Below are 25,573 nucleotides of genomic sequence, written 5' to 3'. Positions count from 1 at the left end.
AAGGTCATTCCATTTATATTACATATGCAGTACACATATATTTAAAGGCTTTCATATGTATTTGATCTTAGTTTATATAGTGCAGTTATCCGTATTAGCAACATCTCATAAATGATGAAACTTAGGCTCAGAATGAAAAGAAATGTACTGAGGGACACACAGCTAAGTAGTAGCTCATTAAATTACTGAACAAACAGCAGAAAAGAATATTCCAGTTAAAAAAAGGTATTTGCTATAAGTAGCAAATATTAGGAAACATATTTTCAGAAAGTGTCATTTTTTTTTTGAAAGAGTGTGTGTCTTTTGTCAGGAAGAAACAGCTGAAAAAAACTTCAGGGAAAACTGTTAAGTATTTAAATTGATTCCACTACATAAAAATAATCATCAAATAACACTGAAAAAATATTTACACATGTGTGATTTTACTGGGTTTCTATCTCTGTTTACATTTTAAGACAGCAGTGACATCTAAATAAAACAAAAACAACCAATATGAAAATACAATATAAACCCAACAAACTGCCAAAACTGCATGCATTTTTGCAAAGAAGAATAAGGTAAAAGTAAAATTAACAATTGATTGTTGGTAAAAACTCAGGTGACTTTGATGCACGCTAAAAATAGAGAACTACTACTGCAGCCATTTTAACTACTTACCTCTTGACTTTATCATAGTTCTCTTGACGGTAGTCACCTTGCTGAATTAACTGTTTTGTGTCTGCTAATTCTAAGGCCAAACGTTGACATCTAATTTGAACTTCAGAGTAGTTTTTTCGATCTTCCTCATATGTCTATAAACCAAAGGAATAATAACACATTTCAGACTAAACACTTAACATAGTTGACCAAATTCTGTATTGAAGTCTTCTGTTAAGCTGTGATTGTCCTTGTAATTAAACAGTAAAAAAAATTCCTCAATTTTTAAATTTAGTAATTTTTCCCTATTCAAAGGCAAGTAATCTTAAGTTCACAGAGTGGTCTGTAAACTCAGTTGTTTAAAACTTACACTGTTTTTCAAATAAATAACACAACAACTATGTTTTAGTTACTAGGCTAAAACATAAAATGACTACAAATGTTAAATGACTTTTTAAAAACATTTACTGAGTTACTATCAGATGCTAAAGATACAGAAGTGAATAAAACACACTTCCTGATCTTGAGGATTTTACAGTTTAGAGATGAAAAGTCATATGGATATCAGTATCTACAATGAAAAATAATTAATGAAGAGATTAATCATGCAGTTCCAATTCTGTTACTCAGTAAAAAAGAAATCGTGTGACCCTCGAAATACATCTTTACATTGTTCTTCCCTCTACTCTCCCCATGTTAGTAGCATGTAAGAAAGGCATTGCTGATATGGGAAGAGCAATGGAAGTAAAAACCTTAAAGTTGGTCACAAGGTTCTTTACAATCTGGTGCTGCTTCCTACAAGCCCCATTTCTCACCATTCCTAATATTCACACTTCACCCTCCAACCCTAATGGAGATCTGAAATTGTCTGAACCCACTAATGCTTCTTCTAACCTGTTCCCACTGCCTGAATACCTGCATATAATCTAAATGCTTGTCTCCTTCAGAGCACTGATCTCACTGTATCATTACCATCACATTAGTTTTCTCTTTATCTCACCAGAGTGTAAACATCTTAAGGGTGGGGATTTTGTCTTGCTCACTGCTGGACCTCCACCACTTTAAACACTGCCAGGTATATAATAAGAATTAAATAAAAGCTAAAAAAGAAATGATTAAATATGGGAAGCTGGGAGGGGAAGGAGACGGGACTAAATTCCTACTTATTTTCCTTCTTTGAACTCATCAAATCTTGCAACCAATCATCAACTCCACCTTCAGAAGCTGGCATGTTAAATGCATCCTGTGTTAAGTCATTACTGCTTAAGTAGCTGGCCAGCTAAATGAGGTCATATTCACTCCACACATACTGACTGGATCATTTCTGTGTGACTGGTCCCGGATTAGGCACTACAAATACAAAGATGAGTAAGACGATTTTGTCCTTTTTAAACTACTAAATGTAACTTTGATTATTTTAGTCCCCAAATTTCTATCAAAGGGCTATTTGAGAGAAGTAATTATGGAAAAACTATATTCAGTGTGTTTTGCTTTGGTATGGTATTATGTTCTTGTTCTACGCTGAAGTTTTCCATGAGAATGGAATGTTACTATGGTACTTATTATGGGATTACAGCTGAGGATACGCTATCACCTCCCGAAAGATCATCACATATATCATTTCGGACCTAAGTCCTACAAGAATCTTTAGTTCTTCTGAAGAATGCTTTATCCTTCTAAACATCATTAATCATGTCACTGTTTTGGAAGAGAGTATAGTGTTATGGCTAGGAAGGCAAGCTCCAGAATTCAACTGTCTAAAACTGAATTCCTGCAGTAAGACTCTGTGCACGTTAGTTTACCTCTCTATTCTGGTGTCCTACCTCAGAGTTCTTGTGAAGCATATATCAAGTAATACATGTAAAGTGCTTATAAAAATGCCTAACGTAGTAAATGCTGATTAACTATAAATTAATATTGTTATAATGCTTCCTCTTTGCTTTGGCTTCCAAAGAGATCATAGGCAAATTAACAGTTTAATAACTGCAAACGCCATGACAGAATTTGGAGGAACATAAATACAAGGAATATAAACATTAAAGGACGGGCAAAAAACAGGGATCCCAAAAAACCCAAAGGAGTATTCGCAGAAACAATGGGTAAACCAGGGGTGTGTGTCAGGAAAACCAGTGGAAGACAGTGCTTTGAAGCAGTCAATAATATTTAGAAACACTACTGATTGGTACTAAGAAATATTACCGAGAACCAACAAAAAGCCTTTAAAGTATTCAGGGGTAGGGGGAGAAGGCAGAGTGCTAGGGACTAAAACAAATATATCTAAATACTCAGTATGTCCTCTTTTTTGGCTATTTTATATACATTGTCGACTTAATACTTATGATGGGATCTAAAAATTATCCCCAGTTTCACAGATGAAAAAAACTGAGGCTTGGAAAGTCTCAGAGCTCTTAAGTAGTAGAGTGAGGACTCTAATCTAAGTTTGTCAAATCCAAATCAGTCGGCAACTCTTTCTACAGTTTAATAGTAAAAGTGGAGAAAGTATAGTAGCTAGAGAAGAAAACAGGGCCAACGAAGGTTTTAAAAGATGAAACAAGCTTGACAATATTCAAATATTGGTGAGAAACAACAGCAAAAGATGAATTACTGTTGGAGAAAACGGGGCATACTCAGGGGAATGAAGCATACTCCTGAAAAGGGCTTTAGGAGATGGGATCCACAGCTTAGATGTGCAGATTAGTCTTAGATCAGAGGCCATGTTCAACAAGGCAGGCTTTTTTCCAGCTGATACAGAGTATTAACAACTTGAATAATTTAGATAGCTCTTATCAGTTTGCTACAGGCCACAGCCTAATCTTACCCTAAGGATTCACAAATTTATATTATCCACCTGGTTTCTAGAGGCATATGATTTTCCCATCCCTTGAGGGCGAGACTCTTTCCATTATAAACACTAAGAACAAACAAACCAGAATGAGTGCAGATGTGAGTAGATTTGGTGGAAAGACACTGTGGGAGTTCTCATCTGAAGATTTCCATTTTCTCTGTGAAATGAAATACCAAGTCATCTGCTGAATGTGACAAGAAACGTGGAAAACTGGAGATGTAAGAAGAGTGGCTGGTTGCCTTAAGTAATCTCTGCGAAAAATGAGAGAACTAGAAATAATAGAATTACGACCAATTGTGTGGGTCCATTTGAGGCTGATAACAATAAACTGACAGTGCTTGTTACTGCTTGTGTGATTTTTGCCAGTAGTGCTCAGCTAGAAAAATAAAGAGTTGAGAGTTTTTCAGTCTGGTTTGATAAAAAGAAAGCTGGGAGAGGAATTAGATGATACTGGCAAAAAAAAAAAAAAAAAGTTTAAGACTGATAACATGGTGGCAAGGGAAGAAAATTAGGAAAGGATCGATAAAGAAACAAATTATATGGATTGGAAATTCTGTTAAAGACAAGTTGAAAGCAGACAATGGTAAAACATAAAAAATATAGGAAATAAGATGTTTAGTGGATGAAAGTGAATTGGTAACTTCAGAAGTAAATCAGTTCTGGATGGCAAGGAACCAAATGTGGGCTATAAGACTGAGTGTTAAAGTGGAGAAAAGGCAATCACTAGAGATGAGATCAATAAAATTCAAGGCCAAGGCTATAGATGAATTAATCACATAAGTAACCTAGGTAGCAGCTGAAGTGGAAAGGAAGACTAAATCTAGAGCAAGGCTTTCATTAAACAAAGAGGAATGTCCCAGTGGTCTGCAAATGAGGAATACTGTAAGTTGGGGTATCCAGATGATGAGTTCCCAAAGAAGCAGTGTTTTCTGTGAGTGCAACTGCAAAGATCTAAAAAGGTAAAGATCATCTGACCCTGAAATATGCAGAGTATTTTAGGATATTCAGAGAGTAGTTCCATGGAAGAATAAATATACAGAGTATATTATTAATGTTATATACATAGTGTATATATATATGTATATATTTATAAATTTCCTTTAAATATAAATACCATATGCAAGTATAAACAGAAGCAAGTCTAAGTGCAGTATAAGAATGCATATATTCGACCAGCACTTTATTTACAATTTTTCAATTGGACAATTTCCCCTTAAACAAAATTATTACTTTTGTATTTTGAATTTAAAAATCTCCTGCATTTATTGTTAGCAATTAAAATAGAGTAAGACATAGCACTGGAAACAGGAAAAATAGCATCTTCCCTCAAAATAAACCCCATGACTATGTAGAACCATGGTTAAAGCTATAGAAAGCAGAAAAGACTATTTTGTATTCTCCTCTGCATCCTTCCATGTCTTGAGCTTAGCATCAACCTTTGTGGGAAGACTAAGCTCCAGCAATAACCTAGAGTTTATCCTATTTTTTCACAACACCTGATTCTTACCTGTCAGAAAATGTTATCACCTGCGCTGTGGGCAGCCATTACTTGTCTCCCACATCATAAGGAAAACTCTAAGGAAGTTTTCTGTAATCCTAGTAACTAATACTCTGCTTATTATATAGAAGGTTTGCAATTAATGTCTGTGGAAGAGGAGGAACAAAAGAGGACATTAAATAGACTAAAACAAAAGAAGCAAAAAAAGTAAACTTTTCAAACGTAAAGAAATGGACACATAAAATTTCCAGTCATCAGCCCTTCCTAACAGAAAATTTCTACATCACAGTAAATGGGATAATAATAGCCAAGCCTCAATTTCTGTTCTCAATAAAAGGCAATTACTATGGATGTAATGAATTTCTAAACTCCATTTAAGTCTTTTGTCTCTCCCATGATGTAAACTGAGAAAAAAGCAGCAACCTATGTCTCAAAATAAATCTTTAATAAATGAACAACTCCTGCCTGTGTGGAGGACAACTAAGGAAATTGGAAATAGAATATAATGACATTTACCTTAAGGTTCAAATCTGAAGCAGTTTACACTGGACAGCAGTTCAGTGAATGGTAAGAAATAGTTGGTTAGCTATTCTGGAAAACTAAGAATTCACTTGTCAGAATTCCCACAAGTTTCACATTATCAATAATCTAATCCAAGCAACTAAATACTGAAAAGAACAAGAAACCTAATTAAGCTTTGACTGCTATAGGCTGTCCCTTTATAAGCTACAATGAAGTCTGTTTTGCTGCGAGAGACAACTCTTGTCATTGTTAAGATCTTCAAGAAATTTTTCAAAAAAAAAACTGATTCTAAAGACAGACAAAATCTGAAGTGGTAAAGTCTGCTATGCATTAAAACAATAATCTTAATAATTTCTATTACATGCTAAATTTTCAATTATATCTATTTGAATACATGTGAATTCAAATAAAAACTTAAGGCTTTTTTTTTTTTTTTTGAGACAGGGTCTCACTCTGTTGCCCAGGCTGGAGTGCAGTGGCGCAATCTTGGCTCACTGCAGCCTCAACCTCCCGACCTCAGATGATCCTCCCACCTCAGCCTCCCAAGTAGCTGGGTCTACAGGCATGCCACCATGCTCAGTTAGTTTTTTGTATTTTAGTAGAGAAAGGGTTTTGCCATGGTGTCCAGAGCAGTCTTGAACTCCTGGACTCAAGCAATCCACCCGCCTCAGCCCCGAAAATGCTGCGATTATAGCCTCCCAAAGTGGGATTACAGGCGTGAGCCACTACGCCCAGCAAAACTCAAGAATGAGGAAAGGTAACTTTCATCACATGGTGGACCCTAGATTGGAATAACAAACATGGGTTCAGATTCTGTCTCTCCTACTTTTTGCTCTAGCAAGTCAACTTTTCTGGACTTACCTGATGCTTCTGCGGAGTGTGTATACTAACTGATTCATTGGCTCATTTATTTTTATGTGGTTATTATTGAACTATAACACTGTATTACTAGTATTAAGACATCACCCGCTAGCTAATGGGTCTAGCAGACCCCACCATTGCAAAATGCTACACTGATGTATTAGGAGGCAATTTTTATACCCAACATTTTATTCAGCAAACTACTGTAACAAATTTGAAATACTGGCTTCTCAACAGGCATTGACCCAAATATGATTGAACCAAACAAATTTGAATCTTAATGTTAAAGAGACCAAGTTGCTAAATTATCTTAAAAGTATCACATATTAACCCCTAAATTTATCAATGCAAGAAAAGTATGGTTTCTCATGCCTTTTGAATAACTGAGATAAGCCTTAACAGTATTAACAGTGTGATGGTGCATGCCTGTACTCCCAGCTACTCAAGCGGCTGATGTGGGAGAATGGCTTAAGCCCAGGACTTCAAGGCTGCAATGAGGTGTGATCATGCCACTGCACTCCAGCCTGAATGACAGACTGAGACCTTGTCTGGAAATATAGATCAATAACAATTAAAAAGTATTAACACAGGTGATGGAAAGGATAAAGTCCTGTACCACACTTCCTCCCTCCAACAACCCCTGCAAATTATCAGGAAAAAAATGAGACTATAACTTAACTACATTTGATTAATGTTAATCATAAAAATTGCTATTTTAATGAGCTTGTCTTACTTAAGGTATGATGCTTCCATGTTCCAAGATTTTATAGTTTTCTTCATATGAATCAATTTCTTTTCTTGCTAGAGATGAACGGTGGGGGAAAATATTTCATTCACAAGGTAACAAACTCGGGAAGAAAGCGATAAAATCTTAAGTGTTCAACACTAATTGCTGTTGCATCTGATATGTTCATGTGTTCATGAAGCTATTCTCCATGAATTATTATGGAGAATGGATTATTCTTTCTGTGCTGGAATATACTCTGTTTAATCATAAAGTATTATTCTTTTGATACAATGGTAAAATTCATTTGTTAACATTTTATTTCAAATTTTTACATCTGTAGTAATAAGCAAAATTGGCCTAAATGTTTTATTTTGCTTTTGTAGTCTCTTTCTCAGAACTTTCTTTTTCAATAGTTGGTATAGTATAAGTAAGTGGAACTAGCTGTCTTTTTCTAAATCAACTGTGAACCCATTTGGGGTAATCTATCCGTGAACCTGTTGGTAATTTTATCAGTTGTACACTTTTACTTATTTTTGTAATACCTCTATGGTAACTGTTCTAAATCAAGTTCTCACTTCTGTCAATTTTAGTAATCTATATTTTGTTGGCACAGTTCACTTTCCTTTTTGTTTTCAAGCTTACTGCCATAGAACTGTATGTATTTTCCCTTACTTCATGTCAGTTAATTCCAAACACCGTATTTCTACTCATCTTTTTCCAGCTTTCTCAAGATGAGTACTACATGTATTTATTTTTCATCTTTTTTTTTAAATAATAAAGGCATTTCCGGATACAGATTTTCCTTTGGCATAGCTTTAAATGTGTCTAAGAATTTTGATATAAAAATGTTCTCATTTTCATTGTTTTATTTCAGTTCTTCTTTGCTCTTTAATCCAAAAGATACGTCTCTAATTGCCAAGTAAGTTTATTCCTCCTCATCTTTAATCTCTGGTTTCACTAAATTATGATAAAAAATAGAAACTATATAATCTGTACTTAAAATTTATTATATAATTTTTTACTTAAAAATTATTTAAGTAATTATTTTTCAATCTTTTTTGGTTTTTTTTGAGACGAAGTCTTGCTTTGTCACCTAGGCTGGAGTGCAATGGCGCAATCTCGGCTCACTGCAATCCCCGCCTCCTGGGTTCAAGCAATTCTACTGCGTCAGCCTCCTGAGTAGCTGGGATTACAGATGCCTGCCACTACGCCCGGCTGATTTTTGTATTTTTAGTAGAGACAGGTTCACCATGTTGGCCATGCTGGTCTTGAACTTCTGACCTCAGGTGATCCACCCGCCTCAGCCTCCCAGAGTGCTGGGATTACAGGCGTGAGCCACTGCATCCAGCCCATTTTTCAATCTTTATCAATTTTCATTAAGCATATTTCCTATAAACAAATAGAGCTGGGCTTGGTTTGAAGGTCATGATGAGAGTCTTTCTTTTAACAGAACACTGTACATCCATTCCCTCACCTAGTGGAGGCAAAGGAGACTTTATCTACCTTATTTGGGGTGAGGAGTGAAGGGAGTAATCCATAGATTTTTATGGGCCGAGCTCTGCCGACAATCTGTTCTGCTCTTGCTCAGGGTTCTCTCACACTATTTCTAGGCTTTCACTCAAGTCAGGGGAGAGAAATCTCAAATTTTGGTAGCTTATCTCCAAGATGGTCTCTATCAATTTCTTCCCTTGTATGCGGGAAGCTATTTTCTGATTAAGAAGTGGGTCTATTCCTCTTAATGATCTGCTTAACCAAAAGCATGTGGGAGAAGCAATTTTCTGGGATTTTGAAGTTACATCCTAAGAAGTCTTTAAGTTTCGCCTGAGTTTCTTGAATGTTTGCTTTGGAGGTGGCCAGCTGCCATGCTGTGAGACTGCCATGTTGAAGGATGCCTAAACTAATCACATGAAGAGGCCAAGTGCAAAAGGGAGTAATGTTTTGGTCATATCATCCTGGCTCCAAACCGGTGACTAAAGAAGACTTCAGATGACCCCAGCCTCAGTGAGGTAAGAAAAACTCAGCTGAACCTATCAACCTTCAGAGCTGTGACAAATAATAAATTATTTTGAGACAGCAAGTTTTAGGGTGATTTGTTATGCAGCAATACGTAACTGGAACACTAGCTTTCCCAAAGCCCAAGACTTCCACTCAGATCCAGCTGCCTGCCAGAAGACAGCTGAGAGAGGGATACTTTGAATTGGAAAAGAAAGGAAAAATGACATGCATTCACATTTTCATCTCCTAGAATCCCTTTACTTCCTCCTTTCAACTAAGCCTAAACAGCAATGCTTATTCTATTCCGTAGTTAATGTTGACTATATAATTTAACCTTAAAATAGTAAAATAAGTAGGAGTTCATTCAGCTTTGAGTTTGGCATGACTATGCTCAGTAGTGTGATGACTCTATATTGTCATCATTTTTCTCTATTTGAACTGTGAAACTTTTATTCATACAGTGATGCATGATAGCACCTGGCCTTTATTTGGCTGAAATACCTATCTTACAAATTAAGTTGATGGCTATTTCTTTCTTTTCTTTTTTCTTTCTTTTTTTTGAGGCGGAGTCTCACTCTGTCACACAGGCTGGAATACAGTGGTGCGATCTTGGCTCACTGCAACCTCTGCTCCTCCACCCCTACTCCGGGCTCAAGCAATCCTCCTACCTGGGACCACAGATGTGTGCCACGACACCTGGCTAAGTTTTTGTTTTGGGGTTTTTTGGTAGTTTTTTGAGACAGGGTCTCATTCTGTCTTCCAGGCTGGACACAATCTTGGCTCACTGCAACCTCTGCCTCCCAGGTTCAAGCAATTCTCTCATCTCAGCCTCCCGAGTAGCTGGGACTACAGGCCTGCACCACCACACCCAGCTAATTTTTGTATTTTTTGGTAGAGATAGGGTTTCACCATGTTGGCCAGGCTGGAGTTTTTGTATTTTTGGTAGAGACAGGGTTTCACCAGGTTGGCCAGGGTGGTCTCGAACTCCTGAGCTCAAGCAATCCTCCTGCCTTGGCCTCCCAAAGTGCTGGGATTACAGCCGTGAGCCACTGTGCCTGGACAGTTGACTACTGTTTTTTTAAACTGTGATCTGTGGTACTAATGCCATGAGAAAATTAAATGCAAACATGGGCAATGACATCATAGTGATAGTACTCTATTATAAATTATTCATTCAGATGAACCATCATATGCATCTATTAATTTCTGAGGTCATTAAAAAAATTAAATCATAAAGTTAAAAATTATCAAAAAGAACTCTTAGATACTCCAAAACATATCTGTGGAATCTGGCTTAGAAACACTATGCAGATCAAGAGAACGAAGTTATCATGGTATCTCTGGATTTAAACCAAGGTATTTGGTAAGGTCCCTCCTGAGTTTTCCCGTGCCATCATGTAGTGATACATCCTTTTGGCCACTGGGTTCAAAAGTTCATCTCAAAACCCAATAAGCCCCTCAAAAGTTGCCCCTAAAATTTACAAGTTCCTAGATTTACTAAAGATTATACACACAGTAGCAAAGGGAAAAAAAAGTCTTATGACTCTTTAAGAGATTATGTCTCTTCATACAGCATGTATAAAACAATCAGCTAAATGAAACTTCTTCCCAGTTATGTCGTACTTAAAATTGCATTCATTTTAGCTTTCCCATGAATTTTTTTTCCCTCATGCACGTTTATCCGTAAGTCATTTGTATTATTTGTAAAAACTTAACAGGTTTGTGAAGGAGCAATTTTTTAGAGGTTTTAGAGGTATAGGCAAGAGAGGGATTTTAGTAAGTCCAAGTTGTAACGTAATAGTGTATGACTTCAATTATATTCTTGAATGTTAAATACATTAAAATATATTAATTTTATATTGGCGGCAAGAAATGGCATTAATATATACATTTCTCTCTCTCTCTCTCTCTTTTTTTTTTTTTTTTTGAGACGGAGTTTCGTTCTGTCACCCAGGCTAGAGAGCAACGGCGCGATCTTGGCTCACTGAAACCTCCACCTCCTGGGTTCAAGTGATTCTCCTGCCTCAGCCTCCCAAGTAGCTGGGATTACAGGTGCCTACCACCACACCCAGCTGATTTTTGTATTTTTAGTAGAGATGGGGTTTCCCAATGTTCAGGTCTTGAACTCCTGACCTCAGGTGATCCATCCACATCGGGCTCCCAGAGTGCTGGTATTATAGGAATGAGTCATGGTGACCAGCCAATATATAAATTTCAAATCAGGAAATGTAATTAAAAATTCAAAGTTATTTTTAAATCTCAATTAATAAGTTAACAAAAATAGCTTAAAAATTGATTTGTGGTCAGTGTCCATGAACCCGCCACATTAGAATCTTGGGTTGTTTATTAAAAATTGAGGTTCTGGCTGGGTGTGGTGGCTCACGCCTGTAATCCTAGCACTTTGGGAGGCCAAGGTGGGCAGATCACGAGGTCAGGAGATCAAGACCATCCTGGCTAACACAGTGAAACCCCGTCTCTACTAAAAAGATACAAAAAATTAGCCGGGAGTGCCGGCGTGCACCTGTAGTCCCAGCTACTCGGGAGGCTGAGGCAGGAAAATGGTGTGAACCTGGGGGGCGGAGCTTGCAGTGAGCCTATATTGTGCCAAGGCACTCCAGCCTGGGCAACAGAACGAGACTCCGTCTCAAAAAAAAAAAAAAAAAAAAAAAAAAAAAAAAAAAAATTGAGGTTCTTAGTTCCACCTCAGACCAAAATAGAACCCATGCATGTGGCTATGAATCTAAATTTTAAGCAATGCTTATACACTTTAAATTTAATATAAAGAGGCAAATCTATCACTGTTTACTAATTTGTTAAGCATTCTAGGATAATTATAACTGATGGGTATCATCATAAATATGTACCTTACAAAGAAACTTTAAGCTCATCACTTGGATAAGATAAAAAGAAATCTCAGAAAACAGTTAATACTCCCTAAAATATAAAAACTTTAATAAACAAATATGTTTCATCAATGAAATAACTCATTTTCATACAAATAAAATTAACTGAATTACTTACATATGAATACTTAAGATGAACCTCAAGATAATCTTGCAGAATTTTTTAAAGAATGTAACTATGTTTCTAAACAAGGAAGTACTCTTGACAAAATTCTTCTTGCTTCCTAGTTACCAAATTTCACATAAGAGAAAAATATTTCACCATTTCCTCATGAAATTTAATAGTTTTATTAAGTGCAGATTCACTAATGCCTTACACTGTATCTCTAACATCACATCCTTTTGATATGAAAAAGCATGCTGAACTAACTCTATAATGGCAAAACAGCAACATATAGCTGAGTTGCATGCGATCAACCAAAATTTTGACCTGCTAATAGAGAAAATTCATAAATAGGAAATAAAGTTATCTATAAGCACTTTTATAAACATAAAGTACCATACACAAGATCATATACATAATGTAGCTCAAAATAAGCCAGAATTAGACTACATTACTGACACTTTTAAATAAACTCCGGACTTGAAGTAAAAGATGAGCCCTATTTTCCAGTGTTATAATAGTATCTAGATGTTATTTGCAAATAACTAAAGATCTGGAAAAAATTACAAAAGGAAATCCCAGAAATCCACTAAAACTGCCACTTCAGAAAGAGTAATTTCCTTTTAAAGGTCAAGAATCACATTCTGGCCAAGCGCAGTGGCTCATGCCTGTAATTCCAGCACTTAGAGAGGCCAGGGCAGGCAGATCGCTTGAGGTCAGGAGTTTGAGACCAGCCTGATCAACATGGTGAAACACCTCTCTACTAAAAATACAAAAATTAGCCAGGCATGGTGGCGCATGCCTGTACTCCCAGCTACTCGGGAGGCTGAGGCAGGAGAATTGCTTGAACCCGGGAGGCAGAGGTTGCAGTGAGCCAAAATCATGCCATTGCACTCCAGCCTGGGCAAGAGCGAAACTCCATCTCCAAAAAAAAAAAAAACAAAAAAAAACCTTCTATTAAATTTCTTAAACAGTTTTAATCTCATACAAACAAAAGCAGAGTCAAATTAACTGTGTAATTGTGTGGCTTTAATGATTTAATGTGGCTTTAACAGAATTTAAAATCCTGAATGTTTTTGGTTTTAACAGAATTAAAAATTCTCAATATTTCTGGTAGGCATAATTATGAAATTAGTGCAATAACTGAGACATCTCTGAATACATATTATGGAACACAAATTTTTGTTTTGATACTCCATTCTCCAAGTTCTAAATATATTAAATTTTACTAGAAAAAGATACTATCTGATTGATTGCAGGCATTTTATATGAAATAATGAATATAAATGAAAATAAGGTAACTAAATGTAAAGCTTTGGGTCTCTAGCTCAAAAATAACCACATTTTCCAAATAGCCCCCAACAGGTTTAATTAAAAAAAAAAAAAAAAAAAAAAAAAAGGACATATACTGCCCCCAAGTGGTGAAAAAAATTAAGACCATTTTGGATAAGAAAGATCCATAAAGTAAAACGGAAAGACTGAGAGTAATTTTATTTTCTCCAGATTCATGAACTCTCTGTAGAGAATAAACTTTTTAAGTAAAATGGAAAATTTGTTTTCTTAATTGCTGGTCTCAAAACTCAGAGATATGCCTAACAAATACCTTAGTTTCTCTTAGTAAAACCACTATGGAGTTGTCATTATTGCTATCATTTTCAGCATTTAGGTGAGTTTCCTGGTATTTTTTGTTTTTGTTTAGTAGCCCTTAGCCTGAGGCCAGTCCCATTCTGTGCCAGGTTGGATGGATCAAGGTGCATCAGAAAATCTTTGGTATTTATGGGAACTGCAGCTGCTCTAAATGAGGAGGAAATTTCAGAGATAGCCAGAGAGGGGAAACTGAATTCTCTGGGTAATTTCTGCTTAAGTATCTGGCTACCCTCTAAACAACATACGTGTAGGACAGACTCTTAGCAGCCCCACTAATACCAAAAAAATTGAACTGAAATTTGAACACCTGCCCAATAGACAGAGTATGCTGTTTGAGTACAACCAAGTAATTTCCTGCTAAAACAAGAACATCACCACCATTTAGAGGTACATAAAATGCAGAGTCTCAACAACATAATACAATGTTCTCATCTACACTTACTCGATGGTCTAAACAATTTTAAGTTACTTGACATCTGAAGAAAGAGGAACATGTGACTCATTTCTAAAAGAAAAGACAATCAACAGAGATCAACTCCAAGGTGACCCAGTGTTTGGAATTAGCAGACAAGAATTTTAAAGCTCCTATTTTAACAATTCTCAGTGGTGTAAAGGAAAATATGTTCATAATAAGTAAACAAATAGCAGAGAAATAAAAGCTATAATAAATAACCAAACTGAAATTCTAGAAGTAAAAAATTCCACACTTAAGTACTTACTCAAGAGAAACAAAAACATGTCCACACAAAAAACCATATTCAAATGTTCTCAGAGCTTTGTTTGTAAAGTCTCTGAATCGGAAATAACTCAAATGCCCATTAAATGGTAAATAACTAGAGCCATTCAATGTAATACCACTCAGTAATGAAAAGGAAGAAATTACTGACAAATGGAAAAAAAAGTTCAGCATTTTCCCATAAAATTAAATGTGACTGGCAGATGGATAGATGGAGAGATATTTGATAAGACAAATACAACAAAAATGTTAATGGCAGAAATTTAGTGATAAATGTACTGGTGTCATTGTGAAATTCAAGTTATGTTTGAAAATTTCTATAATAAAATGGCAAAAAATTACACTCTGGGGCAGGTGATCAATTTTGAACATGCTAATTTTGGGAATATAAGCTGATTGATAGTTATTAAAAAGAAAACACATTCATTTATAATCAGTCCACTTACCTTTTGAGACCTTCCTCCAATCTGCCCTACTAGTTTGGTGTTCCACTGCTCAGAAAAACTTTACTGTCTACAAACTTGAGATTATACTTTGTGCTTCCTCATCAATAAATGTATTAAATTTTTTTTTTTTGAGACAAACTCTTGCTCTGTTGCCCAGGTTGGAGTGCAGTGGCACAATCTTGGCTCACTACGACCTCCACCTCTCGGGTTCAAGCGATTCTCCTGCCTCAGCCTCCTGAGTAGCTGGGACTACATGTGTTTGCCACCACACCTGACTAATTTATGTATTTTTAATAGAGACGGAGTTTTGCCATATTAACCAGGCTGGTCTCAAACTCTTGACATCAGGTGATCTGCCCACCTCGACCTCTCAAAGTGCTGAGATTACAGGCGAGAGCCACTGTGCCCAGCCCAATAAATGTATTAAAATGTTAAATAATGAATAAGATTGGATTTAACAGTTGTATCTGAAGAATACTTCTATTTTTGTTTTCCATTTAGTTCTTTTTATTTCTTTTTTTTTTTTGGCTCTTATCCTTCACCTACTAAAGAGAAAACAATTTCCTGAGAATTCATGATAACACTTCTTACAAAGTCTGCCCATTTCTCCCAAGAGGTAGAAGCAATTCAGATATCTATTTATAGATGAATGGATAAAGCAAATGTGGTATATACACACAATGGAATATTATGTAACCTTAAAATAGAAAAAAAAAGAGCGTAAATTAGTTCAACCTGACTGTGAAAGACAATTGTGGAAGACAGTGTGGTGATTCCTCAAGGATCTAGAACTAGAAATACCATCCGACCCAGCAATTCCATTACTGGGTATATACCCAAAGGATTATAAATCATGCTACTATAAAAACATGCACACGTTTATTGTGGCACTGTTCACAATAGCAAAGACTTGGAACCAACCCAAATGCCCATCAATGATAGACGAGATACTGTGGCACATATACACCATGGAATACTATGCAGCCATAAAAAAGGAAGAGTTAATGTCCTTTGCAGGGACATGGATGAAACTGGAAACCATCATTCTCCGCAAACCATCACAAGGACAGAAAACCAAACACCACATGTTTTCACTCATAAGTGGGAGGTGAACAATGAGAACACTTGGACCAGGGAGGGCAACATCACACACTGGGGCCTATCAGGGGGTGGGGGACTAGGGGAGGGATAGCATTAGGTGAAATTACCTAATGTAGATAACGGCTTGATGGGTGCAGCAAACCACCATGGCAGGAGTATACCTACGTAACACTACCTGCACGTTGTGCCTATGTACCCCAGAACTTAAAGTACAATAAAAAAAAAAAGAAAATTCTGTCACATGCTACAACATGGATAAACCCTGAGGGCATTATGCTAATTGAAACCAGTCACAAAGGGGCAAATACTGTAGGACTCTACTCATATGACGAATCTAAACTAATCAAAATCATAGAAACAAAGTTAAAAAATGGTTACCAATGACTGGGGGAGGGGAGAGGGAGAATTAGTGTCTAGTGGGTAGTTTTCAGTGTTGCAACATACAAAAGTACTAGAGATCTGTTGCACAATGTGAGTATACTTTACTGAATTGTATACATGAAAATGAAGTCTTAAATTTAATGTTATGTTATTCACTGTAATTTTTTAAAAGCCTGCCAATTTTTAAAAACTAGAATTTAAAACCTGTCAATGGCTTTTTGAAAGTCTATATAATTTGTTCTCTATTTTCTCTTTATATATATGTAAAATATAATTTGTCCATTTGTACCACTCTGTTGACCTTCCCCCATAAGGGGAAGTATTTAACTTGCCTAAGTATGCACTGATCCTAATCTTCATGCATTACACAAGCTCAGTAAGCATAAAAGAGTCCTTTATCAGTTTGTAAGTGTGGAGGTCTTTAGTTTCTAGACTCAGGCAGGCAATTTACCAGTTTTCAAGCAATTACACCTACTTCAAGTGCTCTGTTTGATAGCAATATTATACATGTGCTGCAATTTCAGGTTCACCCTTTAAGTCCCTTAAAATTCTTGGGTGAATACCATCTAGTCATGTTTTTTTCCCCAAAGCTTATATTGTATCCAACTTTAAAATTACATAAAGTCATTAATAAGACTAATGTTGTTTATCTTAAAATATCCAACCTTAAATAAGTATGAGTTGAAGAATAAATTATTTGTTGAATCACTTTATGAAGATCTTTCGAATAATGTCATATGAAAAATTTGGATCATGTCTTATTAAAAGTTAGTAACTTCAGGCCAGGTGTGGTGGCTCATACCTGTAATCCCAACACTTTGGGAGGCCGAGGCGGGCGGATGACGAGGTCAGGAGATCAAGACCATCCTGGCTAACATGGTGAAACCCCGTCTCTACTAAAAATACAAAAAATTAGCCAGGCGTCGTGGCGTGTGCCTGTAGTCCCAGCTACTCGGGAGGTTGAGGCAGGAGAATGGCGTAAACCCAGGAGGCGGAGCTTGCAGTGAGCTGAGATCGTGCCACTGCATGCCAGCCTGGGCGACAAAGCGAGACTCCATCTCAAAAAAACAAACAAACAAAAATTAGCTGAGTGTGGTGGCGGGTGCCTGTAATCCCAGCTACTTGGGAGGCTGAGGCAGGAGAATCGCTTGAACCCGGGAGGCAAAGGTTCCAGTGAGCCGAGACTGTACCACTGCACTGCAGCCTAGGTGACAAGAGTGTGACTCTGGCTCAGAAAAGAAAAAATTTAGTAACTTTATAGTGGTTGCAGCTATATATCATGGACCTTGTCCTGAAACTTACTATGGCAGTGTATCTTACTTATTGAACACTTATTGAACAAAGTAACACTTCCTTTTATTTGTCAAATTTAGGAAAACTTAGAATCAGTGTACACACTTTCAGTTTATGGATATATGGATAAAATATGGATATATTTTCAGTTTATTCACTACAAAATAAAATATTAATTCCTCTGTTAGGACTTAGAACAGACACCTCGAAACATGGCACCCTGGCATACTGAGTATTTTAACCTGAAGGAAATTAAGAAAACTGCAGAAACAGGGGGGTCTCCCTGACCTTCTCCCAACCCATCTCTCTTGAAGTGGGCCACATAAATGAAAATTCCCCTTGGCTCTTTCTCCCCTGAAGCAGGTCATCAAACCTAGGAAGGCCACTCTCTTTCTCCCTCCCCTCTCCCCTAAGGTGACAGGTGTCCTGCCCTATACCTAATGGGAAGGAATGTCACAGACAGCCCAAGAAGAATGTGAACAAACAAGCCTTGCTAAATTCTCCCAGTTGATTACCATCAGATCATACACTTTTGTCTTCCAATCATACTTATGCATGACTATCCACAAAAATACATTTTCCCCTGGTCTTTTAGTCTTCATTTCTGAAGGTTTCCATGTCACATAAAATTTATATTAAATTATACATATAAATTATACATAAATTTGTTATGCTTTTCTCTTACTACTCTTTTATTATTGGAGTCTCAGCCATAAACCTTGCAATGGGTGAGGAAAATATATTACTTTTTCTCCCACTACAGTTAAGAGGAAAATTTACTCTTTTGGGTCAAGAAACTTAAAATAATGACACCATTGGAAAAGTCGAAATTTTCTTGCTACTTCCTTTGGATATGATGGGCATTTCTCTGTTTTTATTGTCTGCTTCAGGCCAACAATAAGTATATATATGCAGCCCACAGACTGAAGAGGAAAGAAACATGAAATACCACTGGGCAAAAAACACTCAGATAAGAACATTCCAAGTAACAGAAGAAAAAACAGAAACCTTCAAATGAAAAACTGACAATTTCATTTAGCACTTTCATAAATTAGGGGTTTGTGATTAGTTTTAAAAGTCTAGAGACAATGGTTCTCACTGATGACAACTGAACCTCAGTAACCTGACAGTGTCCAATCACCTCTTCAACCTCCCCCAGCCCCATTTAAATAACCCAGATCTTTTTGTAAACCCTCCTCTAGTGGTCATAACATTCTCTATCTTCCTTACTCACTTATAAATATATTCTTCAGTTGTTTTTTAAATTGAAACTCAAATTTTTGTGACATAATTAAAACTCTAGCTTTATTAAGAGATAAATTATCTCACTTTACTAAATTATTATTCTTTAAACCACTATTTAGATATTAAGAAAGTCCCACAGAACTAATCAGGAGTAATTCAATCAACAAATACCCCTCTGTTCTAGTAGTTTCCCCAAATATCATAATCACAGAAACACATATTATTGACAATACCCCAAATATACATGACTTTTTTTATTACACGGATAGCACTAAAGTGGGGAGCCTTAAACATAACTATAACTGGGTATCCAACAGTACTACCTAAACTGTTGGTTAACAATTACATGAATGTCCTTCTACCGTTGTCAACAATGAGAAAATTTTTATGGTTACAATGTGATTTTAAATACAACAGCTGTCATCTCTCTTAAGGAAAATAAAAAACAAAAACAAAAAAAAAACAAGCCTTCCCTGGCTCCATGTTTCCTGTAATTGCCAACTCTCTTTGTTCCTCTATACAGTAGTATTACTTAGAAAGAGTTATCTATACTCTATGTCCAGTTTATTTCCTCCACTCACTCTCAAACACTGTAATCAAACTGCTGACCCTATCCCTCCTCCGGAACTACTCTTGACAAGGTTTTCAATGACCTTGTTAAATACAATGTCAATTCTTAGTCTTCATCTAACTGTACCTATCAACAGCATTTGAAACAGCTGATCACTCTCTTTTCCTTGACAAACTTTTGCCCTTTGATTTCCTGGACATAAAATTCTCTTAATTTCCCTATTTCACTGGTAACTCCTCCTTCTCTCTCCCACATTTCAATGTTGAAGTGCCCTGGAGCTCAAGCTGTGGTCCTCCTTCTCTTCTCTACACTCACTCTCCTTTGGTAATCTCATCCTGGCTTTAAATATCGTCTTTATGCTGATGACTCTTGAATGCTTATCTTCTAAAGTTCACACCTGTATATCCACATATCTTTGACTGTACATCTAACAGATCTCTCAAACTCAACATGTCTAAGATCCACACTCTTTTGCACTCAAGTCGGCCTCATTCACAACCTACCTATCTCAGCTGAACAGAAATCTATCCTTCCAGTTATTCAAACCAACATTTTTTAGAGTTAATTTGACTCCTTTCTTTAACATCCTCCATCCAATTCATGACTCTACCTTTTTTCTATTGGCTCTACTTTAAAATAAATCCAGAATCTACCACTTCCCCTGCTACCATCTAGATCTGAAACACAATAATCTCTCACCTAGATTACAACAGCCTCTTAACAAGTCTCTTTGTTTCCATCCTTATAGCTCTACAGTCTATTCTCAGGAGAGAACTTTCTTTAAAAAACATTATCCAGGACAATAGGAAGGTTTTAAAATACTCATTAAAAAGAAATTTAATAAAGAAAACATTTCTTGACGGTCTACTATGTACCAGCCAGAATGATACCTTAAATAGACTTGACCCTTGGACGATACAGGGGTTGGGGTACCAACTCCCATACAGTCAAAAAAAATCCATGTGTAACTTTTGACTCACTGAAAACTTAACTACAGATAGCCTACTGTTGACTGGAAGCCTTAGTATAACATAGTCTATTAGTACATATTTTGTATGTTATATTATATACTGTATTCTTACAATAAAAGCTAGAGAAAAAAACATTTTTAAAAAATCCTAAGAAAATACATTTACATAACTGTACTGTATTATGGATGCTCTAAGTTTTACATAATTTGTTTACAAAATTAATGGTCTGTCCAAAATGGTAGGCAACCCATTAACTTTTTCTTACAATGTCATAAATTTTCTCTGCTGCTTGAGAGCTCTTCCAGCATCACTGGTGACACTTCATATGGTTCCCATGGTGTTATTCAAGGCTTACAGTTCTGCACTAAACATGATGAAAAATAATATGCCAGAACTGCGAGAAATCACTTTTTATTGTGATTCACATTTTACTAGAGAACTGCTCACATGGGGATGATTAGCATCATACAGCGTTTTAAGCAGATATCCCAAACACTTGAGTTTACCAGAATAGCCAGGAGGACGCTAAGAAATTATTACAGTAGTAAAGTATGTACTACAGCTAATTTTATGCAGTTATGATTTAATACTGCATCTTTACGTTTGTTTACATTTCTCTCTACTGAAAATAGCACCATGTAAGGTCTGTGTGTGCATGCTTTGATAAATTTTAACTTTTGATAATAGATTTGTGTACATTTTATGGTAGTAAATGATAAAATATAGTACCTACATATATTTTATGCATTCATTACATAACTTTTTCTTGATTTTTTCTATATTTCTAGGCTACATAGTTCATCTGCGAGTGTCACAAACCTCCAAAAAATTTTCCAGTATATCTACTGAAAAAAAATCTATGTGTAAATAAACCTACACAGTTCAAACCCATGTTGTTCAACAGTCAACTGTACCTGTCAGATCATGTCAGACCTCTTTCCAAAATCCTGCAACTTTTCATTTCACTTAAGGTTAAAATCAAAGTCTGTATGATGACCTCAACAGACTCATTATCTCTCTGATCTTAACTACAACTATCCTCCTCCACCCTTCAAGCATACCAGTCATATTGCCCTCCTCACTGTTCCACAAATACCAAAGTACCCCCTTGCCTTTGCATTGGCTGTTCTTGCTACCTAGAAGCTCTTCCCTGAGCTGTCTCAAGGAAGACAGCCTTGTTCTCTCTCTCTCACTTCCTCAAGGCTTTGTAAACTTCTAAACTGCTTAATGAGACCTACTGGCCAACCTTACAGAATTCTGACAATGCTCTCTTCCCTGCTCTCCATATAGCACTCAATTCACCTTATCTTGAACTATTTTTTTCTTTTTTCTATTACAATTATCAACTTTTGTCACACTACATGATTTGCTATTGTTTTCCCTTTTAAAATACAATATACATCTCACAGATATCCTTTAAAAATATAAACTCCATGATGGGAGGGATTACTGTTTTGTTTAACGAGGTATCCCAAGTACCAAGAATAATGCATGCCGTATATAGTAAATGCAGGATACACATTTATTGAATGAATTTCATTCTTTATAATAGTGACCACGTGTGGTAGGTGTTACATGTTATCGTCCCTATTTTACGGACGGAGAAGCTGTTAAGATAGGAGACAGACTGTTTTTTATCCAAGATCATCACATTGTTATCAAGTCGCAGAGATGAGAAACTATGTCTTTTAATTCCTCAAATAAATAGCAGTAAATAATTTAATGAACCATTTCAAAAAATAAACTCCAGAATATGCGACATTTATTTGAATATTGAGTACTACTATTTATTGTTTACTACATCCTGTTTGGCCAGGTGCAGTGGCTCACGCCTGTAATCCCAGTACTTTGGGAGGCCAAGGCAGGTGGATCTCTTGAGGCCAGGAGTTCCAGACCAGTCTAGCCAAAATGGTGAAATTCTATCTCTACTAAAAATACATAAATTAGCCAGGTGTGGTAGCGCATGCCTGTAAGCCCAGCTACTGGGGAGGCTAAAGCACGAGAATCACTTGAACGCAGGAGGTGGAGGTTGCAATGAGCAGATATGGCACCACTGCACTCCAGCTGGGGCGACAGAGCAAGACTCTGTTTAAATAAATAAATAAAGCTGTTTAATGATATTGGTTTTGTTTTTTATTTAAAAGTATTTACTTTTTTTCCTAGTGTTTGGCAAGTTGACCTGTACCAGGTCCTTGACAGGGCAGAAAAACCACAAACTCTAAGAATGGCCTGAGGAATCTGTGTTCAAGAGAAATTATGCTGAGAAGTCCCAAATATTAAGGTTATTTTAAAAAGGGTGGCTTGATAAAAACAAGGATAGGGAGCTCCTCCAGCCCTCCTACTACACAGTAAGAAGTCCTTGAGGGATGCTGAGGTATACCATAAGGTGTATAGAACCAACGCTAAGACCTTGTCTAACTGCCTCTTCCCCAATAACCCCTGTACCACCAAAACCATCCTGGGCATTTTACAGAAACAATAGAGTATAAATGATTTGCCCAAGGCTGCAAAATTAGAAAGTGGCCAAACTGTGGCCTTCTCTGTTCTCTACTATTTTGACTACAGTTGAATTTTTTTTTAAATTGAACTATCTTTCTAAATGTGCAAAACAGTTTACCTGCACAATATGACATGCTAGGAGAAGAAAAGAAAACAACTGAAGTTTGGAGTGGGGGCACATCTGCCCCTCTAATTGCTCCTGCTGATGTCACTGCTCCTCAGAGGAGAGGAAGCTAAGCCTTCTTATTTTGTCTGAAATATTGGTTCTATGGCAAGACTTAAGTAAATTATCTCTAAGACTAATAGTGCAGCAAAGTAGAGCATTAAAAATACAAATTAAATTATAATTATTTATTTCTGGGTAATATCATTGACAAAAACTGCCCTTAAAATAGGACATAAATGTTTGTATGCAACTTTGCTAAAATCATGTTTTTACCCTGAAACAGAAATATAGGCAATGCAATTAAATAAATGAACAAACAGTATTATTTTCTCCATTTGATAGAACAGGAAACATTAAATGACCTGGTCATGGTCACACAGTAAATGAGAGTGTCAAAATATCACCTAATGTTCTAATCCTAACCTGCTAGAAAGTAAACTCTAGAAGGGCAGGCATTGCCTCTCTTGGGTTCACTGCCAGCACCTAGCACAGCATCATGCACATCACTGGGGTTAATGCTAGTATCAGTACACATGCTCAGAATAAATATTATGAGAGTTAACTGCACTTCACAAAGAAGCCACGTAAGTAATAAATGGACAGTAGCTCCATCTCATATCACGAACAAGGCTAACTTGTAATGAAGAACTGCAGCAGCCCCCATTTGTAAACTAGAAGTGTTTTCCTTTTAGAATAATGAAATATTTGAAGAAAACCAGCCACCCATTTCCAACTGTTACATGGTAGAATGAATCAATCTACCATTATGTTTTTGTTAGTAGACTATAACTACAAGATAGTATTCTAGGATATCTGGTCAATAATACAACCAAGTTAATGATTAGTCCACCCTTCTATATAAATGTTGATTTATGATTACTATATTCATCGTCTAGGCTGAGATAATTTTGAAAATAAAGGGGTGCTATTAATATTTATTCATAGGAATAATGGCAACAGTCTTAGGCAAACCAGAACCTACGAGTCAACTTAGTTCAAAGTAAAAATATTCTCCTTTTCTTCTTTCTTATGGCACCTGCAAGAGATCCCCTGCATAGCTCGGCCTACATTTCTTGTTTCTTGCCGAAATTTCCTGACAAAGTGATGTTAAAAATACAGACAAATTACTAAATAAATACATGCATATGCGTCATCTAAGGATACACAGCAATTTTCAGATATAGCCCATATTAGGATTTCAAAAGCAGTTGATCATAAAATTGACTTGCAACAATAAAAGCTCAACTATAGGATACGTCAATATCACAGACTTGTCTTGTCAATGTTTAAGATGACTACTTCTAATTTAACCTCCTTCCCATTACTGAACTGTAGCAGTCACCATCCCATAGTCCCATTTTTCAATCACTGACTTTTATATATGCCTTATCACAAATCCTGAGGGACTCTATAGAAAAAGCTGAAGCTTCTTCCCACCAGCAATCAAAACCATACAAACCTCTGTCAGCTGCTTCAGTTGGTTTTTGTTTGTACTTAATTCTTCTGCTAGGATATTCTTTTTCACTTGTAGTTCACAGATTTCCTTTCTTAATGGATTCACTAGCTCATAGAAGCGAACCTTGAAAAAAATTAAATTAATAAGCAGTCTTAAATCCAAATTACAATCAAAATTTGCCAATTTGTAGTGCTCTCACTTATCAGTAATAAAGATAAATATTTACAAAACTACAACAAGACAGTCATTAATGGACCCTAGCCACTAATACTTTCTATCAAGCCTTAATGTTCAATTAACTTCCCTCAAGGGCCAGATGATTTATAACTTCTTACCTTTGACAGTATTTCCTCCCTTCTACTGACACTCCATTATTACTCATCTACTACTGCTCACTCCACACTAGCTGCTTGTAAACTTCTGGAACATATCACAAATGTTCAGGAGTCTTGCTCTTGCTGTTTCTTCTGCTAGAGAAGTTCTTCCCCCATATAAATGCATGGCTCATGCCTTGTCTCCCTATAGATCTCTGACCAAATATTACCTTGTTAGTAAAGCCCTCCCTGATTTCTTTACCTAATTTGAAGTAGCACTCCCTATTTTTCACCCCTGCTCTTTTCTCTGTAGCACCTTTGACAAACAGATATTCTACATATTTAATTTTTAAGTTATTGCCTGTGTTGCTCCACTTTGACAACCTGAGGGCAGGGATTTTTGTCTGGTTTATACACTGCTGTATTTCCAATGCCTAAATATATGATAAGCACTCAATAAATACTCGATGAAGAGGTAAAGTGTATTCTTTATTTTCATCCCAGGCTCTTGGCAAAGCTTTATTTACTGCTGTCCCTACAGTGGAAGTCTAATCAGAATGAATCAAGAGGTATCTTTCACGTCATTACTTCCATTTAGTTCAGGTCTCTCTTTCCACTCATATTTGTCTCAGAGAAATTTTCCTACCCTAGCTCAGT

General features: G+C 36.4%; 1 protein-coding gene across 3 annotated transcripts in view; it reads right to left on the bottom strand.

The window, feature by feature from the left end:
• The window catches only part of PIBF1 (progesterone immunomodulatory binding factor 1), a 232,929-nt gene that overhangs the window by 191,975 nt on the left and 15,381 nt on the right, over nucleotides 1–25,573 (bottom strand). For all 3 annotated transcript variants that reach the window (XM_004054592.5, XM_031001205.3, XM_055360191.1), the window contains exons 5-6: nucleotides 24,606–24,725; nucleotides 658–791 (exon numbers count right to left, since the gene is read on the bottom strand). In XM_004054592.5, the coding sequence (XP_004054640.3) occupies nucleotides 658–791; nucleotides 24,606–24,725 (254 nt within the window). The remainder of the gene's footprint in view (nucleotides 1–657; nucleotides 792–24,605; nucleotides 24,726–25,573) is intronic.

The sequence above is a fragment of the Gorilla gorilla genome, chromosome 14 (assembly GCF_029281585.2).
Source record: "Gorilla gorilla gorilla isolate KB3781 chromosome 14, NHGRI_mGorGor1-v2.1_pri, whole genome shotgun sequence".
Classification (NCBI taxonomy): Eukaryota; Metazoa; Chordata; class Mammalia; order Primates; family Hominidae; genus Gorilla; species Gorilla gorilla.
Note: the sequence above shows the minus strand (reverse complement) of the source record. Positions and strands in the feature narration are given on the sequence as shown.